This window comes from Rhizophagus irregularis, chromosome 18, assembly GCF_026210795.1.
Source record: "Rhizophagus irregularis chromosome 18, complete sequence".
Lineage (NCBI taxonomy): Eukaryota > Fungi > Glomeromycota > Glomeromycetes > Glomerales > Glomeraceae > Rhizophagus > Rhizophagus irregularis.
Genome location: NC_089446.1, coordinates 3,780,086 through 3,795,088, shown reverse-complemented (window position 1 = coordinate 3,795,088; position 15,003 = coordinate 3,780,086). Strand labels below are relative to the sequence as shown.

Below are 15,003 nucleotides of genomic sequence, written 5' to 3'. Positions count from 1 at the left end.
AAATAATTCAAATTCAATTAGAATTTTATAAATTCAATTAGAACTAAATTTATTAAATACTATTAGTGTGTCGGCAAAAAAAAAATGCAATTAAGTAATCAATTCGGTTAAATTACTGCCGATTTGGCTACACAAAATTTAGGGTCAATTATACCAGCTGTATATGGTTAATGACAATTGGTATGACAAATAATATTATCAAAAATAGTCATTTATTAAATGAAAATAAAATAAAATATATAATAATATAAAACATAATAATAAAATAAAATAAAACATATAATAATATAAACATAATAATAATTAAATAAAATAAAATATATAATAAAATAAAACATATAATAATAAAATAAAATAAAACATAATATTAAAATAAAATAAAACATAATAATAAAATAGAATAAAATATATTAAAATAATAAAATAAAAAATAAAAAATCAATGACGTCGGTAAGAGCGCCCGCGCTTTCAGTGGTAGGGAGATTGGGAACGAGAGCGCCTGCGCTCTCAGTGGTGAGGAGATCGAGAATGAGAGCGCCTGTGCTCTCAGTGGTAGTAGGGGGATCGGGAGCGAGAGCGCCTGCGCTCTCTATACTCGTATGTCCTACGATCCATCCTATTTCTCTGGGTGGCCCGGACTAATGCTTAAAACAAAGCAAGTATTAATATAAATGCAATGAATTAATGAAAAAATCAGTTAAATAATAAATACTTACGCTCTACTCTCCAAAACTCATCAGAGAGTTCCTGGTGGAATCTCTCGTCATGCAAAGTCGGGGTACGAGTGGGATATCCTTCAGGATTTCTGTTTATTAATCTCTCTAAATTCTCATACCCCGACTTTAGCGCATTCCATTTCTCTCTACATTGTTTTCTAGTTGGCCTGAATATGTGGTTGTTTCGTATATCATGAGCAATTCCACGCCATAATTGGTTTTGGTCATGTAATTTCATTGTGGTGAATAAGGGCTGATAGGCCCGACGACACTGAATTAAGGTCAAAGCAGCGTCATCGGGCCATTGAATGTATACTGGAAGATTTGCGTTTAAGTTTAATGCTGCCATTATTAAATATTATTAGTTTGATGGGGAAAATGTCAAGAAAAGGCTCTATATTTATAATAAATTTATTATGATTTCTTTGAGTTTATTTTTACGATCTTGTCTAAATTTTTTAGTTCTAATGCAATCATCCTTAATTAATTTATTTAACATTGAATACACACATAATTTTTTTTGATTTCTTTGAGTTTATTTTTACGATCTTGTCTAAATTTTTTAGTTCTAATGCAATCATCCTTAATTAATTTATTTAACAATGAATACACACATAATTTTTTTTGATTTCTTTGAGTTTATTTTTACGATCTTGTCTAGTTCTAATGCAATCATCTTTAATTAATTTATTTAACATTGAATACACACATATTTTTTTTTGATTTCTTTGAGTTTATTTTTACGATCTTGCCTAAATTTTTTAGTTCTAATGCAATCATCTTTAATTAATTTATTTAATATTGAATACACTCAATTTTTTGATTTATCAATTTATTTTAAAAATATAATTATAGTAATACTGCATTAATTAATATATATAAATAAAAATAAATAAACAAATTCTATTAATAAAAAATGAGTTAAAATGTTATCTTTATACTTTATAATTATAAAATATAATATTTTAAATCACGCATGTCCTTCCTTGATTATATTTCATATTACACTGCGATGATATATTACAATTATACTGAATTTTAAGCTAACCTTAATTTACACCGTAAGGAACTTAATTCGATCTTAATTTACTCCGTTTTAGAAATATTATCGAACAATTAAACAAATGATTAGTTGCACATGACTTGTATTATTTGAATAGTTGATACTTTATATACCAATATTTGATTACACCAATATGTATTAAAACTCTTTCCTATCAGTAATTTCACAATTTCAATCAATATATCGGTATTTTTCAAATATCGTTGTAAGTTGACTACTGTAGATCCCATCTATTTTTTATGTAATCAATCCAGAGGCTTACACTAAATAGATATGGCTTAGTTAGATAGGATCATCACATGGTTCATTGGCTCAGTTATTTTTCCGTCAAGAGTACCAGGATCTTATAAATTTTTTTTTCTTGCATGTCATCGTATCACACATAAAAATGGAAATTCAAAACGTAATATTCCATTAATTTCTTCTCACTCCTTTTCTTCTACTGATCATTTTTCTTCTCACTCCTTTTCTTCTACCGATCATTTTTCTTCTCACCTTTCCATTATTTTTCTTCTCATTCCACGTATAGCCTGAAAAATATAATAAATTTGAAACCGTAAAATCGATTTGAGGTAATCTTCCATGTAAAAAAAAAATTTCACTGAATGAAATTCGATATTGCAATAATTTATTTATATTAATTAAATTTAATTTTCGATCTTCTAGAAATCATAATTTTTAGTTTTCCCATCTCCTGATATTTTTAACTGATCCTGCATTCTACACGATACACAATGATATTAAGATCATGTATATTTTCCAATTAAATACTACAATCATAATTACAATAGCTAAAATCTCAAAATTATATCATGATAACCTCGCCCTTTTTTTTGTTCATTCAATATTTATCATCTACTTTTTTGAGCAAGAAAGTTGCTCTACATTTTTTATTCATTCATATTTTCTCGATAAATATCACCTACTTTTAAACAAAAAGGTTGTTCCACTTTTTTTTTCGCTCATATTTTTTTTTATATTATGACGACTAAACGTAAATTACCTAATAAATCGTCTGATGATAATCAAGAAATGGAAGTTGAAGGAGGTATGTAGATATAACTCTTTTGTAAATTTATAGTAAGTTTTGCTTATATAGTTATATGTAAGAAGAATAATTAATAAATACCAAAAATATGTATAATAGGATCGAAAAGAAAACAAATTACGAAAAAAAGAAGAGATATTGACATTGAGAAAGCCAATCAATTGATGAAAAAAAGTAAAAATAGTAATAAAGAAGCTGCCGAATCTGCTGATAAAGAAGTTATAGTAGTAAATGAAAAAAGAAGTAATGATGATGATGATGATGATGATAATGATGATGATGATGAGAGTAAGACGGAAGATCATAAAAAACCCGAAGTATTTCAATCAAAGTCAAATTTAGAAATAGTTGCTTGGCTCGTCGACCATCCGGAAATTTTAAGATTGGCACTAGAAATGAACAATACAGATGTTGCTATCTCATCATCCAGTAAAATTACGGACGTAAGTATTAAATTAACATGATTTTATTATGTCTAAATCTTTTAAATAATGTATTTTTAATATTTTAGGATAAAATTCGTCTATAGGACGAAAGTGTCAAGTGTCTTTTTTTACGTGTAAGAAGTCCGCGTGGTGAAGTTTTTGATGAGTTGATAACAAAAATTTTCAAAATAAAAATACATTCGAACGAAGCTAAAAGCTACCTCGAAAAAACCCGAAAATTTTTTATCGATTTCAGAAATAAGTTTAACCAAATTATTTTAACTTCTGTAGAAGAATTTAAAGAAATAAGAAAAAACAGGTATTTATTTAATTGTTTCGTAGCTAACCAAATAGTGCTGTTTGTATTAATTATTAATTTAATTATAGAGCATCTACTGGAAGTTTATCTCAAAATGAACTTATAGATTACTTTGCTGAAATCTTCAAATTTGCCACAATATTTTAATGATACATTTTCAACATCTTCACGACGACATCACGATTTTTTTGAAGATATCGCGACAATATAGTTATGATAGTCTTAACGATACCTTTCCAACATCTTCGCGATATTAAAATCGGTAACATTTTGATATCAGAACGATATCATATTGATTTCGTAATTTAATATCGCGAAGATGTTGGAAAGGTATCGTTAAGACTATCATAACTATATCGTCGCGATATCTTCAAAAAAATCGTGATGTTATGTGAAGATGTTACGATGATGTTGAAAATGTATCGTTATGATTATCAAAGCTGTACTGTTACGATATCATTTAAAAATCGTGATGTTTTCGTGAAGATGTTGCGATGATGTTGAAAATGTATCGATATAATTATCAAACCGTACTGTTACGATATCATTTAAAAATATTATTTCATTTAAAAATATTATTAAGATATCAGGACGACATTTACACAGTATCAAGATGATATTTGACAAGAATTTTGGGTCATGAAAAAATTGTGAACCGTAGGTACTAGTACATTCAATAATTTTTATTAATTGATAATGCCGTATATATAAATTATTAATATGCAATTATGATGGTCAAAATGAAAAATAAAAACAACGTATCGATATCATTGTTATTACAGTTTGAAGTAGTCACGTTCCGTCATTATTGATTCACAATTGTTGAATTGATAAGTATTGCGAAGTTTAATCGTACTTGGTAAATTATGTAGGCGCATCCCTCTCTAGTAACATAAAATAATGCGACAATATCGGTATGACAATAATATTATAAATGTTGAATTGATGTAAGTTTCCTGATTACGACGCACCTGGTAAATTACTTCTCTCTCCGACGGTTAACATAAGACACTAATATTATACCAAATACTGAATTGACAAGAGTCTGTATTACATACAACGCAAGTTTCTGCGAAATTAAAGATAAGTACCTGGTAAATTAGACATCTCTCTCTCCAGATGGTTAACTGTTATGACACTAATATTGTATCGAAACTTTGTGACAATTGTTAAATTAATAAGTACACGGATTATGGTGCAAGTTTCTGCGAAATTAAAAATACGATCGTACCTGGTAAATTAGACACATCTCTCTCCCTGGATGGTTAACATAAACCAACGTGACGATATCGTTATAACATAATGGAGTAGTTACGCACAACATTATCGGATTTCGTCACAAATATTAAATACTACTAGGATTCACCTGTTAACTACATTAGCAGTTAATAGTTAAAACCTAAACTTGAAATAAAGTAAAAATTTAATTATTTAAATTTTTTCTTGATGTTATTCTTGAACATGCAACATATAGTTGTCCATGAGAAAATACAGGAGTTGAAGATACAAACCAACCTAATTAAATGATAGTTCTTGAGATTTATTAAAGTCATTGCAAATGCTGGTTGTTAATCCTAAAAAAGATGCATAAATTAAAGTACTGCATTTATAGAAATCAAACGAAATTTTTTTTTAAAATAAAAATTGGTCTCAGAACACTTGGGTCACCAAGATTTTCAACCTTAAGAATCAAAAAATGCAATAAGTGGGTTGAGCTCATCTGGCGGGGCCTACCTCATTAGAGTGTCCCTTAGGTCGTCAGCCATTATCACCCAACTGCCTATGACCAATGATACATCACCACTACCTTCTGATACCACAAAATCCCAAGTATTACATAGGAGCATGGCGCTTTCGCTATGTGCATACCCTGCCTCCATAATACGGCCTACCATATAGAGGTCTTAAAAATGGTACATTTCATCAGCGGCCAAAAAAAAACCCTCGAATGATCCCCCAAGTACAGTAGTACCTTTTGTGAAAAAATTTCAGGATAATCTCTCTTTCTTTTCGTTCCTTTGTTTTCTCTTTTTCGTTTTTTCACAATGGTTTTTTTCTTTTTTCTTCTTCTTTCCCTTTATTCTTTTTCTTTGGGTATTGATATGAAAAAAAAATTATTATAAAAAGGTAAAAACTATTAAAACTGAACGCGTAATTATTTTTGACACGTTATATAAATGTCAAAGATAGTTTAACATAACCCAGCGAGAGCAGAATATGTACCTGTCGTACGCCGGAATAAAAATAGACGCGCATATACAGTGGTCTGACTGTAATTGTTAATATGAATATATTTTTTTGAATAAAGTATACTGTTGATAACAAAAACTGTCAAAATGTTTTTCGGTATTAAAAAAAAATTGAATAGACGTAAACATAATCGTGCAAATGTTTAACATGTCTAACAAACAATGATTTGATTGGATAAAAATTGCAAAGTCACGTGCCTAATAAATTCATGAATACGATATCAAACGATATTGTAACGATATCGTTATCTTTATTTATTTAATAAATCACGTTATCATAAATAAATATACCAAAAAGAATCATTGTACTGCATAATAAAGCTATATAGCTGTAAAATAATAATTATTTTTTATCCACAAATCAATTTTCGTATCATAGACAAAGTGAACTTTCTGTACGTGGTCAATTATTGATATCGGAAAGATTCTTCTCCAGCGAATGTCTTGGCTTGTCTGAATGCGAAAAAGAGGACATTTCAATACGTTGTGAATTCTGTTAATATTGTCAAACCAATCAATAGTAATAAAGGCATAATATTTATCATCATTGCCTTTGTATTTGAAGATCCCTTTTATAATCGCATAACATTCACCACTGTCTTCCTCGTGTATTGTTACGACATCACCAATATGAAGATGTACTTTGGAAAATACGCCATCGCTTTCTTCCATAGTGTATGTCGCCAATTCATACCAGTTCATTTGAGAATATATAAGAGCTGACTTTTGTCCAATGTCCATAAATGAAAGAAGCAGCTCAGATTTGAAATTTGGCAAATTTTTCATGATATTTTCGCGATCCTGACGGGATAAGCTCCTCTTTAAGATAATATTTGTAATAAAATCCACTGGAGATGAAATCGCTATATAAAATAAAAATACGTTAATAATTGCGGAAATATTATTATTATAAAATTGTAATACAAACCTTCTTCATTTCCTTCCGGTTCTTGTTCATTTGATACCTTGTCTTCAGTAATATACCAATTAGTCAATAAATTTCTAAAATTTGAGGACATAGTAGCGAAATCTCTACAAGGTTGTGATAATCTTTGATCTGCGCCTTCATTTACTAAATGACGAATTGCAAAGAGCGTAGTATACCGCTTTAACAAGTCTAGCTCGACATTCTTGCAATTTGTTCGTAGTACCATTGCTTTAAAGATCCGATGCACCATCTCTTTGATACCAACTTGAGTGTTTATAAGAGTACCATAAGTCCTTGCATGCACCAGCAAGTGGATATTGACATGCAGGTTTGATAAGTTAGCAAATTCAGGGAAAACCTAAAGCCACATTATTAAATAATATTTTATATATTGATAAATAAAAAATAAAAAATTATATAAGAATTATGAATAATTGTACCTTTGGAAGAATTTTCATTTCTTCTTCAAGGCATTTTTGTAATTCGTCATATGAATCTAATGTAAACTTGCTTTCAAAAACTATCCTCATTGTTTTTGCTACATATACCCAACAAGCAATTATTACATTTTTCGCCATGTTAATGCGTGATTCTTGAATTCGTCGCAGAATGCTTCTGGATTCATTTTCCTTTAAGCTTGATGATTCTAAAAAACTATTAAGTATAAAAGGCATTATCATAGCGAGCCTAAGATAGTCAGACATCATGAAACTAGCATTGTGGCTAATTGGATTTGGCAAACGAGACCATTTTTTTGGTTTCTCTAAGTTCTTCCAGGCTTTGATAAACTCGTCCTCTCCTTTTTGTGAAAATAATTCGCACCTGTGGAAATCAAAAAGCTTTATTAAAAGATTTTGTTCGTTACATATCTAGCTAAAGTTAATTAAATTCTAAGATCATACGTTAATTTAAGAAGTCGTCCAATCTTCCCAGCAGTTGCATGATATACATCTTGAGGTGTCTGTAGATGCCTTTCTCTTAGCAGCCTATCCAAAATGCTAGGCCTTGTTCTTAGTCCGAACTCAGTACAAAGTCGTCTTTGCCTTGTGGTAGCAGGTTCATCAAATATCTCTTTAAATTGATCGTCAGTGATGTGATGATATCTTGATGTTGCTGGTACATTCTGAGAGAAGTTGGTAAGTGATTCTCGAGAGGCTGTACAAGTGCGGCAACCTTTATTGGCATTATGTCGTAATACACCACACATGTCATTCCCTTGTGGTAAATCAGCAGTTACGACACCTAAACCGGCTATCACCCAAGCATCTTGGCCATTCACTTCCATTAATTTTCCTTGTTCGAATTCTTTCATTTCAGAAATGAATGGCAACATGAATTCATTGAAATTACCACCGAAAGGAACAAACCTGAGAACAAAGTGATTTTTGAGCAACTTTCTTTGACGGGCAGGCATATTTCCAAACTGCACATAAACACCTCCTAACGAATGATAAACATTCCTAAATGTTCCAAAATCATCGTAGTATATGTCCAAAAACAGCTTATAAACCGGAATTGTTGGAGATGGTGGCTGCCTTATGGAAATATATTCTGAAGGATGTTGATAAGAGAACGTTGCATCACGAATGCGCCAGTGTGTATGATGTTTATAAAGTATTTCGGTAATTCGTAGTGTATCTGCAGCAACCTTTTCGGAAATTTGTGATGTTGTTATTGTCAAGAATGGTTCATCTTGTAACCAAACTTCTCCGGAAAGAGAGCGATTTTGTCTTAATTCTCCCTTAAAATTTCCAGGCAAGTCACTATAATCTAGAACTTTTTGGATTCTCAGCCGATACTGTTGGTTCTCTTCATTTAATAATATCGCTCTCAATCTGCCAAGTTTTCGCTCATTATCGTAATAGTAAACAAAATCGCCGCATTGGTATATCTCTATTATATACATATGAAAAAAGTGTTAGTCTCTTGTACTTTATTGCTTCGCCTCTCTACCATCAGCTTGCATTTAATAAATAATTACCCCCTGATATCATTAATTGTTCTTGACTGAAAAGAGGTGACTCTGCCCATAAGGTACCATGCCAGTACTCGGATTTTGTTTTTGAATCGACACCAGCATCAAAATACATTTCCTTTAATAGTGATGGGTTGTTAAGAACATTCCAAATGATATCACTTATTGAAAGTTGATATGCCATCTTTGAATCCTTTAAAGTTGATGGTGTTTTTTTTGATGAAATTGAGATAGATTTTGCTGATATTGAGGGAAGAGGAAGACGCTCCCTCCATGATCGAAATCTCCGAATATTCTTTACAATATGATCTCTATTAAATTCTGGTCTCATGATAATGTCAACAAGATCTTCATATGCATTTGTTGAAATATTATGTTTATAAATCCAACAAAATAAGGCAGCAGTAGTTAAATTTTGAAAATATGGAGCAAAATCGCCATCAAAAGATGGTAACTTATCTTTAGCCAATGCTTCATCAACGAATAGCTTTTCTTCTGAGATATCAGAATCATGTCTTTCTTCATTATCTGACGACATTGTTTCATAATCTTCATCACTTTCTAAGGACATTATATAATCGCTTTCTGTTTCATTCTCTGATGATGTTGAAATCATGTTGGTATCACCTTCTTCATTATTGCTTCGTTGTTCTAAATCATCATCATTATCGTTTCGTTGTTCTAAATGATCATTATCGCTTCGTTGTTCTAAATGATCATCATTGCTTCGTTGTTCTAAATCATCACCATTATCGCTTCGCTGTTCTATATGATCATCATCACTTCGTTGTTCTAAATCATCATCTCCGTCGCCATATTCATTATACTCTTCGCCACTAATATTATCATCTTCAAAATCTTTTTGTACCATTTTTTCATTGTTATCATTATCCGATAATAAAAATCTGTTGGGCAACCTTCTAAAATTATTACGGATACGAAAAGGTATTGCAGCAATATTCGCTTTTCGAGGTTTATTTCGTAACATAGGCTATGACAATAATTATAATAAGGAATAATAAAATGAAATAAAATCATAAATTTAAAAAATGTCCATGCGCGTTTGTGTATTTAATTCATTAACTGCTTTTATAATATTTTCAATTGGATATCATAGTATCGTGACCGCAGCACATAAACAGAAATTTTGGGTTAACAAATTTCTTAACGGTTACATTAGTTCCTTGTCCGTGGTGCATTAACGGAAATTTTGGGCAATGATCTGGTTACATGTAAAGAAATTTTGTATGAAATCGTGACCGCAGGATATAAACGGAAATTTATATTACGAATTTCACGAAATTTCGAGAAAAAAAAATGTCAATGGTTACATTAGTTCTTGGATCACAGTACATTAATGGAAATCTTGGGGAAAATGATCTAAAATTGACGTGTTAACAACAGTTACATGCAAAGAAATTTTGTATGAATATCGTGCGTGACTGCAAAACATAAACGGAAATTTAGATTACTAATTTCTTAAATTTTGGGAAAATCGATCAGAAAAAAATGTCAATGGTTACATTCGTTAGTTCTTTGTCCACAGTACATTTTGGTAAAATGATCTAAAATTGACGTGCAAAGAAATTTTGTATGAATATTGTGACCGCGGGACATAAACGGAAATTTGAATTGATCGGGAAATTTTCTTAATGGCTACATTGGTTCTTTACTTACAATGCATTGACGAAATTTTGAGGCAATGATCTGATGAGTTGACTTCTTTAACGGTTATATATAAAGGAATTTATATGAATATTGTGACCGCAAGATATAAGCGGAAATTTAGATCATCAAATTTTGGGATAATTGATCGGAAAAAAAATTTGTTAATAGTTAGTTACATTAACTGTTAATGAATTATATAATGAACAACATCGTAACTATAGAAATTTGGGTTAACAAAGCTCTTGATTGATGTTTTGACGATTACATGTAAAGAAATTTATATAGGCTGCTGGACATAACGGAAATTGGGTTAACAAAGCTTTTCTGAAAAATTGACATTACATTTTAAGAATATCGTGATCGCAGCACATTTAGACAAGACAAATGATCAGAAAAAAATTGTTAGCAATTCGTGTTCTGGTTTATATGAAATTTTGATTTTTATGATTTTAAATTATTACGATCAATTATTATGATAAAATCACTAGTGGTGAGCTTTACGGATATATACAATTATAAAATTACATAAGATTTATTTTTTTATTGAAATAAATTGAAAAGAAAGTGAATATAGTAATATTGTGCGGTATTGTAATGAGATATAACTTCATATAATGGCAATATCAATTCTAACAAATAATTTTAAAGTGTTAAATATTTCAAATTATCACAAAATATTAAAGAATCAAATGATCATACTTTTTTCACCATCTGAGCCCAGTCTCCCATGGTCTTTGTTCGGTTGTTACAAGATGGACGTTGCCGTTTCTTTTTAATGTTGGTTTGGCGAAGATTGTTCAATCGGGTTTGTTCTTTTATTAGATCGTCTAGCGAGATCAATATCGTATTATCTATATATGAAAGAAATTATATGAATATTATCATACGTTATTTAATGAATTAATATGAGGTATTTTTTTTTATACCTGTTTCTTCTCTACTAGGTTTGGGAGAGGACATTTTCTTTCTAACTTTTTTTTATTAGAAATCTAAAAACTCTGATCTGAGATGTGGTATTTTTATATGTAACTGATAAGATATGGACAGTCAAACTTTAAAAAAATATCAATTGAATTCTTTGGGAAAAAAGTACAAAGTAATTTTTTTTATAATATTACGACTGTGATATCATGACTGCACTACATAAAAGGAAATTTGGGTCAACAACTTGTAAAAGTTTTTTTTTAAAATAATTCCGAGATAGAGAATTAATGTAACAAATTCTGTCAATGCGCTGCAGATAAAAATCAATGTAATCATTAACAATTTTTTCCGATCAATTATTGATCTAAATTTCTATTTATTTATTGCGACCACGATATTCATGCCAAATTTTTCAGATCATTACCTAGATTCCACCAATGTGCTGCAGATAAAGATCTTTTGCAGATAAAGAATCAACAGAACTGTTGACAAAATTTTTTTCCGATCAGTTTTTGATCTAAATTTCTGTTCATGTCCTGCGATCACCTTACATGTAACCGCAATTTTTCCATTGCCCAAAATTCATCAATTTACTGTATACATTGCACTAATATTGCACTGTTAAATATTTAATATAATATTTTTTCTATTAAGATTAAAAGAATAGTTAATAATTTATTATCAATCCTAATTATTAAAATAAATATATAATATATTAAACATATAAAAAATGTACTCTATTTAAGTATTAGGACAGCATAATATAGTACGTACAGTATAATTCTTCAACCCTGATTATGTAACCATTAACAAATTTTTTCTCCTGATCAATTATCCCGAAAATCCGTTTATGTTCTGCGATCATGATATTCATATATAGCTTCTTTACTTGTAACCGTTAATATTGCTCGAAATTACCATTAATGTTCTGCGGACAAAGAGCTAATATACCCATTAAGGATTTTCCCGATCAATTATTCCAATAATTTGAAAATTTTGTTGGCCAAATTTCCGTTTATGTCCTACGGTTACGATACTCATATATAATTTCTTTACATGTAGCCGTTAAGACATCAAATTTTCCCAAAATTTTCTTCATAAAGAATCGATGTAACCATTAACAAATTCTTCCGATCAACTATCCAAGATTTAATGTAACCATGAACATTTTTTTTAAGAATGCTAACCCAATTTCCTTTTATGTGCTGCGGTCACGATGTAATTTTTTCTTAATATTAGGAGAAATCTCTATAAATAAATAAAGATAATGCTGTATTCGTTTCGTCAGGAATCACCTATTTCTTTACGTTGCTACTAGCACAATACCAATAAGTACCATCTTGTTTGTTTATCATGACTAAACGCAGAGGAGTAACAGGAAAAGGTAATAAAATTATATTTTTGATTTGAAATTTTATATAGTAATTGCGCCTAATACTATTATAATGATACCTAAAAGACAAGGCAACAAAAGCTGCAAAGACTACAAAAACTATTCGTACATATGTTGCCAACTCTTCACGTGATTATAATAAGGAAAGAGATGAAAGGAGAGAGGAAGGAAGTGAACATGAACAAGATAATTTACATGGACAAGATGTAGATATTGGAGAAGATAATAATAGACAAGATGATGATATTGAAAGAATTATTTTGGGTAAATACCTTATAATAATTGTTTTATTATTCAATTGAAATGATATTTCTGCGAATTTATTTAAAAATAAATTTACTTCGTTATAATGAAGATATGCTTCCAGAGCAAGAAGAAAGAAATATTGAAAAAGAAAGAAGAGTAAATGAGAAGAAAGAGATGGAGAGGAGAGATAAAAAGAGAAGAAAAAGAAAAAGAAAGAAAGAAAGAAAGAAGAAAGAGAGAGAGAGAGAGAGGGAGAGAGAGGGAGAGGGAGGAGGAGAGAGCAAGATAAAGAACAAGAAGAAAATGAAAATGATGAAAGCGGTAAAACATAAAATCTGAACATAATTAATGAATATAATTTTATTCTCATTTAATATTACTTCTAGAGAGTGAAGAAGAAATTCCGGTTCAGTTTGACGCAATGACCTATCAATTGCAAATTTGCAATTGGTTGGTCTTACATCCAAGTGTGCTACATTTGGCAAACAAAATGCTTGATGCCTCGACGAAGCAGCCATCAACAAATTTGCCACTAACCACCTCGACTTCGTCATCATCTGACAACGTAAAGTCCATTTCTTATTTTGGTTGTTACATTCTTACCAATTAAGAACAATCGTTATTACACAGCAGAATTACTGATGTATTATGTATTATTAATATTATTACTATTTAGGATAATTATCGTCTTATTGACGAAGAAATGAAATGTCTTTTTTTGCAAACTAGAAATCCACCCGATCATGCGTTTGATAAAATAACACAAAAAATTTTTGGGCATGATGCTTATCAAAGCGTGGCGAAGTCAATTAACGAACGATATCATAAATCATTTTCCGACTATCGATATCAATTGAAAAATGTACTTTCAACATTAGTAAAAGAATTTCGACAAATTGTAGAAAGGTGATCGATACGTTCATATCGTTATGTTGTTTTTACTACAATGATTTAATGATTTAAATTTTTTTTCTATTAAAGTGAATATACGGAAAGTTCAGATCCTACCGACGAGGAAGTAAACAACTTCATATCACGTGAGGTGGTTTTAAAGAGAATCTTAAGCCGATACGTTTCAGCCATCGATTTTACAAAATTATCGGAAACTTCACTAGATAAATTAATAGAATTCTCCAGAAAATGCTTCAAAATAGTCTGGGTTGAAACTGAAAGCGCAAATATCAAAGAAAAGGTTAAGGAGTTAGATGTTATTACAGAAGATCTAGAAATTCCTTCCCGTAGCGGAAGAAACATTGCTAGCTCTTTAAAACTCCATCTTTTTTCATAAATACAGTACATATCACATAAAAGACCGTGATAATATTGATATGTTTTTTATTCTTTTATTATAATAAAGATTACAATATATCATATTGTTTTAAAAGTTTATAGAATGTGACTTCACAAGTTAATAAGTTAATGTCGTAATAACTTCACTAACACAATTTGACGCTAAAATATAACTATTAATCTGTTATTTATGTCATTCTCTAAAAATTATTTTTTTATCGTAACCTTGACCTTATAATCATCAATTATCATAACTGTAATCGTTATCTCATTTAATTTTTGATAAAAAAAAAATTAACAATCTCTTAACGCAGTAACAATTAACATGTATATATACATACATAACAGGTCTTACAGTGATCATACAAACCTTATTAGGGAATAGCACAATCAATAATCCAGTAATTTAGTAATAAAAAGTAATCAACAAATATCCCTTAAACAGATAATCGCATGTGGTAGAGTAGTTTGAGATAGGAAATCTGCATCGCAACTCCGGTTCGATTACTATGTATACCTTATGGTGATTATTATCATAGAGTTCTAGCGGGCAAAAATTTTCCATATCCTCCTGATAGGCGAAAATTTTCCAGTTAAACCTTTACAAATATTTTTTTTATTATTTACTGGCAAGTAAAACATATTTTACACGATATATTATTAATACGAATTTGATTATTTTATGTATTTATTTCAATATTACAAAAATTTCTTTTATTAAAAAAAAAAATGAGAATAGTAAAAAAAAATAATAAACTA

General features: G+C 29.9%; 4 protein-coding genes across 4 annotated transcripts; 2 read left to right on the top strand and 2 right to left on the bottom strand.

Annotated features, from left to right (window-relative positions):
* Positions 1-410: 410 nt before the first annotated feature.
* On the bottom strand, positions 411-1,065 carry OCT59_010443 (uncharacterized protein; the record flags this gene model as incomplete). Its single annotated transcript, XM_066133008.1, has 2 exons — positions 411-616; positions 717-1,065. The coding sequence occupies 2 exons, from the start codon at positions 1,063-1,065 to the stop codon at positions 411-413; spliced, it is 555 nt and encodes a 184-aa protein (XP_066000597.1).
* Positions 1,066-2,760: 1,695 nt separating this feature from the next.
* Positions 2,761-3,718, top strand: OCT59_010442 (uncharacterized protein; the record flags this gene model as incomplete). Its single annotated transcript, XM_066133007.1, has 4 exons — positions 2,761-2,827; positions 2,927-3,270; positions 3,357-3,571; positions 3,640-3,718. The coding sequence occupies 4 exons, from the start codon at positions 2,761-2,763 to the stop codon at positions 3,716-3,718; spliced, it is 705 nt and encodes a 234-aa protein (XP_066000596.1).
* A 3,443-nt stretch (positions 3,719-7,161) lies between these two features.
* Positions 7,162-9,711, bottom strand: OCT59_010441 (uncharacterized protein; the record flags this gene model as incomplete). The annotated part of the gene is made up of 3 exons (XM_066133006.1): positions 7,162-7,570; positions 7,651-8,641; positions 8,730-9,711. The coding sequence occupies 3 exons, from the start codon at positions 9,709-9,711 to the stop codon at positions 7,162-7,164; spliced, it is 2,382 nt and encodes a 793-aa protein (XP_066000595.1).
* Positions 9,712-12,668: 2,957 nt separating this feature from the next.
* Positions 12,669-14,242, top strand: OCT59_010440 (uncharacterized protein; the record flags this gene model as incomplete). The annotated part of the gene is made up of 6 exons (XM_066133005.1): positions 12,669-12,699; positions 12,775-12,972; positions 13,064-13,275; positions 13,343-13,519; positions 13,631-13,860; positions 13,936-14,242. 6 exons carry the CDS (start codon positions 12,669-12,671, stop codon positions 14,240-14,242), a joined length of 1,155 nt encoding a protein of 384 aa, XP_066000594.1.
* Between the last annotated feature and the right edge of the window lie 761 nt (positions 14,243-15,003).